This window comes from Trichomycterus rosablanca, chromosome 10 (assembly GCF_030014385.1).
Source record: "Trichomycterus rosablanca isolate fTriRos1 chromosome 10, fTriRos1.hap1, whole genome shotgun sequence".
NCBI lineage: Eukaryota > Metazoa > Chordata > Actinopteri > Siluriformes > Trichomycteridae > Trichomycterus > Trichomycterus rosablanca.
In genome coordinates, this window is record NC_085997.1 from 18,070,348 (window position 1) to 18,083,232 (window position 12,885).

The 12,885-nt window shown below is 40.0% G+C and overlaps 1 protein-coding gene across 3 annotated transcripts in view; it reads right to left on the bottom strand.

Annotated features, from left to right (window-relative positions):
• The window catches only part of ptprea (protein tyrosine phosphatase receptor type Ea), a 154,662-nt gene that overhangs the window by 27,316 nt on the left and 114,461 nt on the right, over positions 1-12,885 (bottom strand). For all 3 annotated transcript variants that reach the window (XM_063002897.1, XM_063002896.1, XM_063002898.1), the window contains 5 exons: positions 8,056-8,192; positions 6,617-6,707; positions 5,599-5,675; positions 5,451-5,487; positions 4,175-4,272 (listed from right to left, as the gene is read on the bottom strand). In XM_063002897.1, coding sequence (XP_062858967.1) covers positions 4,175-4,272; positions 5,451-5,487; positions 5,599-5,675; positions 6,617-6,707; positions 8,056-8,192 — 440 coding nt within the window. The remainder of the gene's footprint in view (positions 1-4,174; positions 4,273-5,450; positions 5,488-5,598; positions 5,676-6,616; positions 6,708-8,055; positions 8,193-12,885) is intronic.

Consider the following 12,885-nt stretch of genomic DNA (forward strand, 5'->3'; position numbering starts at 1 on the left):
GTGTTCATGAGTCTACAGTTCGTAAAACCTTGAACAAGCAAGGTGTCTTTGGCAGGACACCACGAAGGAAGCCGCTGCTTACTAAAAAGAACATTGCTGCACGCCTGAAGTTTGCGAAAGAGCACACTGACACTTCACAACGGTACTGGCAAAATGTTTTGTGGACAGATGAAACTAAGATTGAACTATTTGGAAAGAACACGCAGCGATACATCTGGCGTAAAAAAGGCACTGCACATCATCATGAAAATATAATCCCAACCGTCAAGTATGGTGGAGGGAACATCATGATTTGGGCCTGCTTTGCTGCATCAGGGCCTGGTCAGCTTACAGTCATTGAGGGGAAGATGAATTCCCAAGTGTATCAAAAAATTTTACAGGATAATGTGAGAGTGTCTGTACGCCAGCTGAAACTCTGTAGAAGTTGGGTGATGCAACAGGACAATGACCCAAAACACCGGAGCAAGTCCACAACAGAATGGCTTATGAAAAACAAAATCTGCCTTTTGGAGTGGCCAAGTCAGAGCCCAGATCTCCCTATAGAAATGCTATGGATTGACTTGAAGAGAGCCGTACACATGAGGCATCCAAGGAACATGACGGAGCTAAAGCAGTTCTGCCAGGAAGAATGGGCTCAAATTCCTCCTGAACGATGTGCAGGTCTGATCCACAGCTACAGGAAGCGCCTGGTTGAGGTTATTGCTGCCAAGGGGGGGGGTCAACCAGCTATTAATGCCAAGGGTTCACTTACTTTTTTCACTACCACTTTGAATGTTGAATGAGTGTGTTCAATAAAGACCTGAAAGAAAATTCATTTTTTTGTGTTATTATTTTGGGCACATTATATTTGTCAATACACTTGACTTGGATGAGGATCAGATCACATTTTATGACAAATTAATGCAGAAAACCATAAAATTCCAAGAGGTTCACATACTTTTTCTTGCCACTGTATATATATATATATATACACACACATACAGTGTATCACAAAAGTGAGTACACCCCTCACATTTCTGCAAATATTTCATTATATCTTTTCATGGGACAACACTATAGACATGAAACTTGGATATAACTTAGAGTAGTCAGTGTACAGCTTGTATAGCAGTGTAGATTTACTGTCTTCTGAAAATAACTAAACACAAAGCCATTAATGTCTAAATAGCTGGCAACATAAGTGAGTACACCCCACAGTCAACATGTCCAAATTGTGCCCAAATGTGTCGTTGTCCCTCCCTGGTGTCATGTGTCAAGGTCCCAGGTGTAAATGGGGAGCAGGGCTGTTAAATTTGGTGTTTTGGGTACAATTCTCTCATACTGGCCACTGGATATTCAACATGGCACCTCATGGCAAAGAACTCTCTGAGGATGTGAGAAATAGAATTGTTGCTAACACCCTGAAACTGAGCTACAGCATGGTGGCCAAGGTCATACAGCGGTTTTCCAGGACAGGTTCCACTTGGAACAGGCTTCGCCAGGGTCGACCAAAGAAGTTGAGTCCACGTGTTCGGCGTCATATCCAGAGGTTGGCTTTAAAAAATAGACACATGAGTGCTGCCAGCATTGCTGCAGAGGTTGAAGACGTGGGAGGTCAGCCTGTCAGTGCTCAGACCATACGCCGGTGTCCAGATGGTGTCCAGCATGTGTGGCGGCGCCCTGGTGAGAAGTACCAAGACAACTGTATCTTGCCTACAGTCAAGCATGGTGGTGGTAGCATCATGGTCTTGGGCTGCATGAGTGTTGCTGGCACTGGGGAGCTGCAGTTCATTGAGGGAAACATGAATTCCAACATGTACTGTGACATTCTGAAACAGAGAATGATCCCCTCCCTTTGAAAACTGGGCCTCATGGCAGTTTTCCAACAGGATAACGACCCCAAACACAACCTCCAAGATGACAACTGCCTTGCTAAGGAAGCTGAAGGTAAAGGTGATGGACTAAACCCAATTGAGCACCTGTGGCGCATCCTCAAGTGGAAGGTGGAGGTGTTCAAGGTGTCTAACATCCACCAGCTCCGTGATGTCATCATGGAGGAGTGGAAGAGGATTCCAGTAGCAACCTGTGCAGCTCTGGTGAATTCCATGCCCAGGAGGGTTAAGGCAGTGCTGGATAATAATGGTGGTCACACAAAATATTGACACTTTGGGCACAATTTGGACATGTTCACTGTGGGGTGTACTCACTTATGTTGCCAGCCATTTAGACATTAATGGCTGTGTGTTGAGTTATTTTCAGAAGACAGTAAATCTACACTGCTATACAAGTTGTACACTGACTACTCTAAGTTATATCCAAGTTTCATGTCTATAGTGTTGTCCCATGAAAAGATATAATAAAATATTTGCAGAAATGTGAGGGGTGTACTCACTTTTGTGATACACTGTATATACAGTGTATCACAAAAGTGAGTACACCCCTCACATTTCTGCAGATATTTAAGTATATCTTTTCATGGGACAACACTGACAAAATGACACTTTGAGACAATGAAAAGTAGTCTGTGTGCAGCTTATATAACAGTGTAAATTTATTCTTCCCTCAAAATAACTCAATATACAGCCATTAATGTCTAAACCACCGGCAACAAAAGTGAGTACACCCCTAAGAGACTACACCCCTAAATGTCCAAATTGAGCACTGCTTGTCATTTTCCCTCCAAAATGTCATGTGATTTGTTAGTGTTACTAGGTCTCAGGTGTGCATAGGGAGCAGGTGTGTTCAATTTAGTAGTACAGCTCTCACACTCTCTCATACTGGTCACTGAAAGTTCCAACATGGCACCTCATGGCAAAGAACTCTCTGAGGATCTTAAAAGACGAATTGTTGCGCTACATGAAGATGGCCAAGGCTACAAGAAGATTGCCAACACCCTGAAACTGAGCTGCAGCACAGTGGCCAAGATCATCCAGCATTTTAAAAGAGCAGGGTCCACTCAGAACAGACCTCGCGTTGGTCGTCCAAAGAAGCTGAGTGCACGTGCTCAGCGTCACATCCAACTGCTGTCTTTGAAAGATAGGTGCAGGAGTGCTGTCAGCATTGCTGCAGAGATTGAAAAGGTGGGGGGTCAGCCTGTCAGTGCTCAGACCATACGCCGCACACTACATCAAATTGGTCTGCATGGCTGTCACCCCAGAAGGAAGCCTCTTCTGAAGTCTCTACACAAGAAAGCCCGCAAACAGTTTGCTGAAGACATGTCAACAAAGGACATGGATTACTGGAACCATGTACTATGGTCTGATGAGACCAATATTAATTTGTTTGGTTCAGATGGTCTCAAGCATGTGTGGCGGCAATCAGGTGAGGAGTACAAAGATAAGTGTGTCATGCCTACAGTCAAGCATGGTGGTGGGAATGCCATGGTCTGGGGATGCATGAGTGCAGCAAGTGTTGGGGAGTTACATTTCATTGAGGGACACATGAACTCCAATATGTACTGTGAAATACTGAGCAGAGCATGATCCCCTCCCTCCAGAAACTGGGTCGCAGGGCAGTGTTCCAGCATGATAATGACTCCAAACACACCTCTAAGACGACCACTGCTTTATTGAAGAGGCTGAGGGTAAAGGTGATGGACTGGCCAAGCATGTCTCCAGACCTAAACCCAATAGAACATCTTTGGGGCATCCTCAAGCGGAAGGTGGAGGAGCGCAAAGTCTCGAATATCCGCCAGCTCCGTGATGTCGTCATGGAGGAGTGAAAAAGCATTCCAGTGGCAACCTGTGAAGCTCTGGTAAACTCCATGCCCAGGAGAGTTAAGGCAGTTCTGGGAAATAATGGTGGCCACACAAAATATTGACACTTCAGGAACTTTCACTAAGGGGTGTACTCACTTTTGTTGCCGGTGGTTTAGACATTAATGGCTGTATATTGAGTTATTTTGAGGGAAGAATAAATTTACACTGTTATATAAGCTGCACACAGACTACTTTTCATTGTGTCAAAGTGTCATTTTGTTAGTGTTGTCAAATGAAAAGATATACTTAAATATCTGCAGAAATGTGAGGGGTGTACTCACTTTTGTGATACACTGTATATATACATATATATATATATATATATATATATATATATATATACATACATACATATATATATACATATATATATATATATATATACACATATATATATACTATATACATATAAGCCAATTTTAAAAATATATACTCACCTCTTTTCTTTCTTTTAAGTTAGTCAGCATGACAATTGTAGCTGATTTCTGCTCCCAGACCATTCTCCAAAAGTCTGCAACAGTCTCCTGTTTTGGTCCTAGAGGACATAAATTGATCTTATAACCCAATTTCACCCATCAAATAATATTCACCAGTATATTCAGCAGTATAAATAATCAAAAGCAAACTAGTATGTACTAGGATTTTTAATAGTATTTAAAATATCATTAAATGCAGGTAATGTGCATTTTGTACCTGCAGTAATGTATTTAATAAATATAAATATTATATGAATAGTATATACCATACATTAACTCAAATATATTCACTATTTTAAAAACAGACACTAATTTAACTAAAATGAGTAACAAAAAAACTAATAAACAATTAAAAATAAGTGAATATTGTTTTTAATGATAAAATTACTTGTATTTTGTAAATATAAACACATTTTGAATTTAATGACTAACACACAAAACTAAGATCAAAAAATAAGAGCAAAAAGTTTATAAAATATTAAAGTTATAGCATTTTCAAACATTCCTCAACAAGCAGGTGAATTTGTAACAAGCGAGGGTATTAGACTCCGTATAGACTCAGTATTTGTAAAAATGGGTTGTGGCTTACCACTTCGTGCAAACCTCATGAGATAATTATCAGTTCAAAAACAACATTTCTCAGTGCAAGAGTGCAAAGAATTCAGGTCCATTTTATCATCTAAATAACATAAAGATGAAATGATTCAAGATTCCAGAAAAATGTCTATGTAGGGCAAGGCTTAAACCTCTATTGTCCTTAGACAACATTGCATGAGAAACTATTATGCTACTGTGATAAATATTGACGCATGGGCTCGTTAGTAGTTTAGCTAGTAGCGGAAAACCGCTGTTATTTAACACTGCTATCGCTGCATCAAGAAAAACAATCTGATACTCTGTTATACAGAGAAAGACAGACATTAATCCCAGCTGTATAAGACCATTTATCAGCAAAAGGTGCAAAAGCCAACAAATGTATCGAAGCTTCAGCATGGATGACTTGAATATGTAGGAAGGTACCAGTAATGCAGAGGTGTATATTGTAGCTTTAGACACATATGCTGCCTGGCCTGCCTGCAATTCATACTTGTCTTCTATTAGAAATGTATGGTGCATCATAAAGAAGAGAATCAGACACTGGCAACCGCAGACTGTTAATCTGCAGAACTGCAACAATGTGTATTCAGTTCATGCTTAAATCAAAGTGTAAGTAGGAAGTAAAATGCAGAGTTCTAACCTTGTGCTGCGATAAATTTGTTTTTGTCTTTGAAGCCCTGTGAGAGACAAACCAGAATTTATATGTTACATTTACATACACATATGACAATTTAAATGTAATTATATCTTTTTTGTTATCAAGAAAAAATAAAGATCTGGATACCTACATCTATATACGAAGCATTTATATAGTCTGAGTGAGGAATTCCATCTACTTGTGTCAGCACCACTCTGGAATGATCATCTGATTAACAGAAACAAAAGAATACATGTAATGTTCAACTGCACCACAACAAATATTCTGATCAGCACACATTTTTACCAGCTTTTCTTTTTTTCTCCTTCTTTCTTTCTTTAAATTTTCTTTCTTTATTTTTTTTATTTTTTATTTTTATTTTTTTTGTCTTTCTTTTTTCTTTAATGTTTTCCTTTTTTCTTTCTTTTTTTTCCTTTTTTCTTTCTTTCCCTCTTTTTTCCTTTTTGTCTTTCTTCTCTTTTTTCCTTTTTTTCTTTCTTTTTTCTTTCTTTCTTTCTTTCCTTCTTTTTTCTTTCTTTTTTCTGTCTATCTTTTTCTTTCTTTCTTTTGTCTTTTTTCCTCTTTTTTCCCTTTTTCTTTCTTTCTTCTTTCCTTTTTTCTTTCTTTCTGTTTTCTTTCCTTTTTTTCTTTTGTCTGTCTATCTTTTCTTTCTTTCCCTTTTTTTTTTCTTTCTTTTTTCTGTCTATCTTTTTTTCTCTTTTTTCCTTTTTTCTTTCTTTCTTATAGAAATAGTCGTTATACAGGCATTTCAGAAGCCCTGGCTATTTCTTGGCTAGTACACTTAAATAACAGTAGTCATTATTATTTTCAATATTACATGGGTGATTTCAGGTTTATTTCTTCTAAGAAAAAAATAAAAGTACTTTTTAGGTGGTTGATAAAAATTGTTTAAAAGTGTAGTAATTCATTTTTATATAGTTGTACGTATAATCTTTTAAAATGTTTTTGTTTATCTTTGTGTTCTCTTTATCTAATTGTAAATTTTGTTTAATATAATCCATTTAGAGTGACATGCTTTTCTGTTGTTTTTAAAACAGGAAATGCAGAGAAACAACACACAACAACAAAAAAACCACCTAGTACAATATCTACATGGTTAACCAACTGAAAATACAGGAACAAAAATAAACAACTAAAACATGACTTACATGGTAAAATGTTGGGGTATCTGTTCTTATCTTTGTTCTCATCTTTATTTGCCTCATCATACGTTCCTTGTGGGGTTCCTACTGGTAAGGACTGCAATAACACAGAAAACACATGTCCATAGTCACTTTTTAAACCACACAGTTTAGAACTAGAGAGTAACTTTTAGTTAGAGAGTACAAAAGCAAACACAGTGACACTGACATGGTGGTTTTAATGTTATGGCTGATCAGTGTATGTCTGTGTGTGTGTGTATATATACATATATATGAAAAAGAAGAAAAGCCTTTATTTGTCATATATACATGCACAGTACAATGAAATTCTTTTTCTGCATATCCTAGCTTGTTTTGAGCGCAGGGTCAGCCATTGTACGGCACCCCTGGAGCAGACAGGGTAAAGGGCCTTGCCCAAGGGCCCAACAGTGGCTGCAGAGTCTGGATTTAAAACAACAATTTTCCGATTGATAGCCCAAAGCTCTACCCACTAGGCTACCACTGTCCCAATATATATATGATATGATTATTATTATACAGTATATTTGATTATCAGTTACACATGGGATCTTGTTTATTGTTGTAATTGTTTTGTAGCACTCGTTAAACTATAACAATAAAGTTACTGCATGCTGCAATGATGCGTGGGTGCTTTTGCAATGTTGTTATAGTGATTCTTCCTCATTATCTCTTCAGAAGGAATAAGCTTTACTAGAACTCCTAATACTTCTAATTATCCCCATTCAACATGAGATCATTTTAATTACATTTTAAATGACTTAAGTCCAAGATTAAAAAGTAAGAGAAACTGCCTTTGTCTTTTTCAGGACCAGCTATGCTGTATTTTTCATTTTTTGGTTTAAATGGCTGTTTGACCATAAACACAGAATTGTACACAGCAAAGGCATTGTTAAATGGTATGTGCAACACTTTATTTAACCCTTACAGCTACTTCCAGTCAGGCTCAGGCGGCTTAAGAATCCACTGAGTTTGCATAGCCTAAACGTCCTTACCATGAGAGCCTGAATTCATTCAGTAATCAGTATGTGGGTGCTGAATCACCAGTCAGTGATTTAATTTAGGTAAGCATGGAACAACTCCTGAATCATCAGTCTTAAACTGCAAATAGGGGTAATTCTGAAATGAATCATGGCTAAGTAAATCACTGACAAATGATTTTGCTCAAGTGGGAACTAAATGCCATGAGTCATCAGTAAATTAAGGGATAACATTTTGGGATGTGCAAGTGAATGTGTTGTTAAGTGTCTATGATAAGATTACTAGCAGTTACAAAAACACAAATTGCATTCGATGAACCTTTCAATAAACCCATTCATGATTATTTTTCAACTTCAATGCAATGCAGGTCAGTAAGGACATTTTAAATTCCAAAACAGCACTGTAACATTTTACTATCTTCTGATGTTTTTTTTGCAAAGACTTACATTATACTTCTCTCTAAATAATTTTCCATCATCAGCTGATCGGATACGGTACTCCTCCTCCAGGTTTTCTACAGGAATGGGAAAATAGGTTTTGGATGTGGAGGGCGATCTCTGTAACAAGACCACAGTCTGCTGCTCTGTAATGACATCAATAAAGAAAATCAGAGAATACAAAGTAAGAGCAACAACTTAAAGTCTTTGATAAATATAATTTGCTTAAAGTGTGTTATTATATGCCTAATCCCTAAATGATGTGTTAGATCTCAGCACGTACGCTATTATACAGGTTTGTGTATGCACCAACAACCACACCATGCTTAAAACAAGTCTGTTTAAATGTAGCAGTGATGTTTGATAAGAACACACTAAAACTGTTGACACATGCCTCCATATTAATGCCCATTGGTTTGGAATGGGACATCTGAGCTCATTGTCAGGTTTCTACATACTTTTGGCCATACATTATAATGTATATTTTAAATACATGTTGCATTAGCATAGATTTAACTCAAATAACTAAACTGTTATTAAGTTACCTAACGAAGGCTAAATGAGTGTGTTTTGGGAACCACTAACATACTTCTGTTGGATGATCTAAAAGCCCAGGTTGTCTAGTAATTAGTTCATTAAGAAAAGGTGAAGCAGGACCAAAAAGACATGAGAAAACAATACATTAATCTTAAAGTCAGTTCTAAAGGACATCGATAGCCAATGGAGTGATTAAAGAGTTGGTGTAATATGTATGGGTCAGTACTCGGGTCAGCAACAGCATGACTAATATAACTTTTGGGAAGGTCAGAATACAGATCATTACAATAATTCAGCCTTGAAGTTACAAATTCATGCACTAGTCTCTCACTATCAGCAGAAGTTGGATAGTTTGAGGTATTCTGGAGATAGAAATATGCAGTTTTGCAACTATTACCAATGTGGTTTTTAGACCCACTCTAAAATTCTTGACACACTATTTGGCCTCCAAATTTATCCCTATCCTTATTAAACTGCAGATACAAATAACCACATACACACATCAGTTATACATGTAAACAGTAAGCTGATGGACTTGCCAAACTTTGGTGCTATGGAGATATATACCAGTGGCGATTTCTCTAAGACTGCAAGGGAAGCTCAGCTTCCCCTAAAATGTCTAAAATTAAATGGTCAAATATGTACAGTTGTGTTAACATTTCATTGACTACAAATGCGTTAGAACACGTATATCTCGAAGACGAGTTCGTTCAGAATCAGCTAATTATCATAAATCGACTCGATTTTCTTAACTTAACTCATACATTCCCGTAGCGTCAATGCATTTGACAGAACAATCAATGCATTTGGCAGAAGCTGAGCGTCTCTTCACTTCTATGGGACTGCGTTGAGGTTTTTTTTTTAATGCTCCGAAACTCGCCGGTCATTGGATAAATGCCTCGATTTTGTCACGCCCCCGGACGCTGAGCGTCTCTGGGGGTGAATGGGGCTGTGGGTGGGTGTGGACGCTGAGCTTCTGCAAGATGATTGGAGGATCAGTGGAAAGGCTGAATCCCGTTTTGATTGACAGCTCGTTTGAGCGCTACACCGTCACTTCTCAAACTCAAACTCAAAAGAAGCTTTATTGGCATGACAAATAGGGACATTCGTATTGCCAAAGCAATACACTTCATTAGTCACTTAATCACTAGGAGCTTCAGTCCCATCGCGGATTTTGCGAGTGAAGTCGAAAGACAAACTGCAACCCATTTCAGGCCATTTTCTTGAAAAGGAACGGAGGGCAGAATTTATGTGTAAATAAATTGACAAATTTTATGATGTAAGCCAACAATGAGCTTCCCCTCTTTGAAAGACCAGCAGCCGCCACTGATATATATACAGTGTATCACAAAAGTGAGTACACCCCTCACATTTCTGCAAATATTTTATTATATCTTTTCATGGGACAACACTATAGAGATAAAACTTGGATATAACTTAGAGTAGTCAGTGTACAGCTTGTATAGCAGTGTAGATTTACTGTCTTCTGAAAATAACTCAACACACAGCCATTAATGTCTAAATGGCTGGCAACATAAGTGAGTACACCCCACAGTGAACATGTCCAAATTGTGCCCAAAGTGTCAATATTTTGTGTGACCACCATTATTATCCAGCACTGCCTTAACCCTCCTGGGCATGGAATTCACCAGAGCTGCACAGGTTGCTACTGGAATCCTCTTCCACTCCTCCATGATGACATCACGGAGCTGGTGGATGTTAGACACCTTGAACTCCTCCACCTTCCACTTGAGGATGCGCCACAGGTGCTCAATTGGGTTTAGTCCATCACCTTTACCTTCAGCTTCCTCAGCAAGGCAGTTGTCATCTTGGAGGTTGTGTTTGGGGTCGTTATCCTGTTGGAAAACTGCCGTGAGGCCCAGTTTTCGAAGGGAGGGGATCATGCTCTGTTTCAGAATGTCACAGTACATGTTGGAATTCATGTTTCCCTCAATGAACTGCAGCTCCCCAGTGCCAGCAACACTCATGCAGCCCAAGACCATGATGCTACCACCACCATGCTTGACTGTAGGCAAGATACAGTTGTCTTGGTACTTCTCACCAGGGCGCCGCCACACATGCTGGACACCATCTGAGCCAAACAAGTTTATCTTGGTCTCGTCAGACCACAGGGCATTCCAGTAATCCATGTTCTTGGACTGCTTGTCTTCAGCAAACTGTTTGCAGGCTTTCTTGTGCGTCAGCTTCCTTCTGGGATGACGACCATGCAGACCGAGTTGATGCAGTGTGCGGCGTATGGTCTGAGCACTGACAGGCTGACCTCCCACGTCTTCAACCTCTGCAGCAATGCTGGCAGCACTCATGTGTCTATTTTTTAAAGCCAACCTCTGGATATGACGCCGAACACGTGGACTCAACTTCTTTGGTCGACCCTGGCGAAGCCTGTTCCGAGTGGAACCTGTCCTGGAAAACCGCTGTATGACCTTGGCCACCATGCTGTAGCTCAGTTTCAGGGTGTTAGCAATCTTCTTATAGCACAGGCCATCTTTGTGGAGAGCAACAATTCTATTTCTCACATCCTCAGAGAGTTCTTTGCCATGAGGTGCCATGTTGAATATCCAGTGGCCAGTATTAGAGAATTGTACCCAAAACACCAAATTTAACAGCCCTGCTCCCCATTTACACCTGGGACCTTGACACATGACACCAGGGAGGGACAACGACACATTTGGGCACAATTTGGACATGTTCACTGTGGGGTGTACTCACTTATGTTGCCAGCTATTTAGACATTAATGGCTGTGTGTTGAGTTATTTTCAGAAGACAGTAAATCTACACTGCTATACAAGCTGTACACTGACTACTCTAAGTTATATCCAAGTTTCATGTCTATAGTGTTGTCTCATGAAAAGATATAATAAAATATTTACAGAAATGTGAGGGGTGTACTCACTTTTGTGATACACTGTACCTGTGTATCATCTGCATACTGATAAAAACAGATTCTATGTCTCTTAATACCAGCTGGTAGTAGCAGCATACAGTGTATCACAAAAGTGAGTACACCCCTCACATTTCTGCAAATATTTCATTATATCTTTTCATGGGACAACACTATAGACATGAAACTTGGATATAACTTAGAGTAGTCAGTGTACAGCTTGTATAGCAGTGTAGATTTACTGTCTTCTGAAAATAACTCAACACACAGCCATTAATGTCTAAATAGCTGGCAACATAAGTGAGTACACCCCACAGTGAACATGTCCAAATTGTGCCCAAATGTGTCGTTGTCCCTCCCTGGTGTCATGTGTCAAGGTCCCAGGTGTAAATGGGGAGCAGGGCTGTTAAATTTGGTGTTTTGGGTACAATTCTCTCATACTGGCCACTGGATATTCAACATGGCACCTCATGGCAAAGAACTCTCTGAGGATGTGAGAAATAGAATTGTTGCTCTCCACAAAGATGGCCTGGGCTATAAGAAGATTGCTAACACCCTGAAACTGAGCTACAGCATGGTGGCCAAGGTCATACAGCGGTTTTCCAGGACAGGTTCCACTCGGAACAGGCTTCGCCAGGGTCGACCAAAGAAGTCGAGTCCACGTGTTCGGCGTGATATCCAGAGTTTGGCTTTAAAAAATAGACACATGAGTGCTGCCAGCATTGCTGCAGAGGTTGAAGACGTGGGAGGTCAGCCTGTCAGTGCTCAGACCATACGCCGCACACTGCATCAACTCGGTCTGCATGGTCGTCATCCCAGAAGGAAGCTGACGCACAAGAAAGCCCGCAAACAGTTTGCTGAAGACAAGCAGTCCAAGAACATGGATTACTGGAATGCCCTGTGGTCTGACGAGACCAAGATAAACTTGTTTGGCTCAGATGGTGTCTAGCATGTGTGGCGGCGCCCTGGTGAGAAGTACCAAGACAACTGTATCTTGCCTACAGTCAAGGATGGTGGTGGTAGCATCATGGTCTTGGGCTGCATGAGTGTTGCTGGCACTGGGGAGCTGCAGTTCATTGAGGGAAACATGAATTCCAACATGTACTGTGACATTCTGAAACAGAGCATGATCCCCTCCCTTCGAAAACTGGGCCTCATGGCAGTTTTCCAACAGGATAACGACCCCAAACACAACCTCCAAGATGACAACTGCCTTGCTAAGGAAGCTGAAGGTAAAGGTGATGGACTAAACCCAATTGAGCACCTGTGGGGCATCCTCAAGTGGAAGGTGGAGGAGTTCAAGGTGTCTAACATCCACCAGCTCCGTGATGTCATCATGGAGGAGTGGAAGAGGATTCCAGTAGCAACCTGTGCAGCTCTGGTGAATTCCATGCCCAGG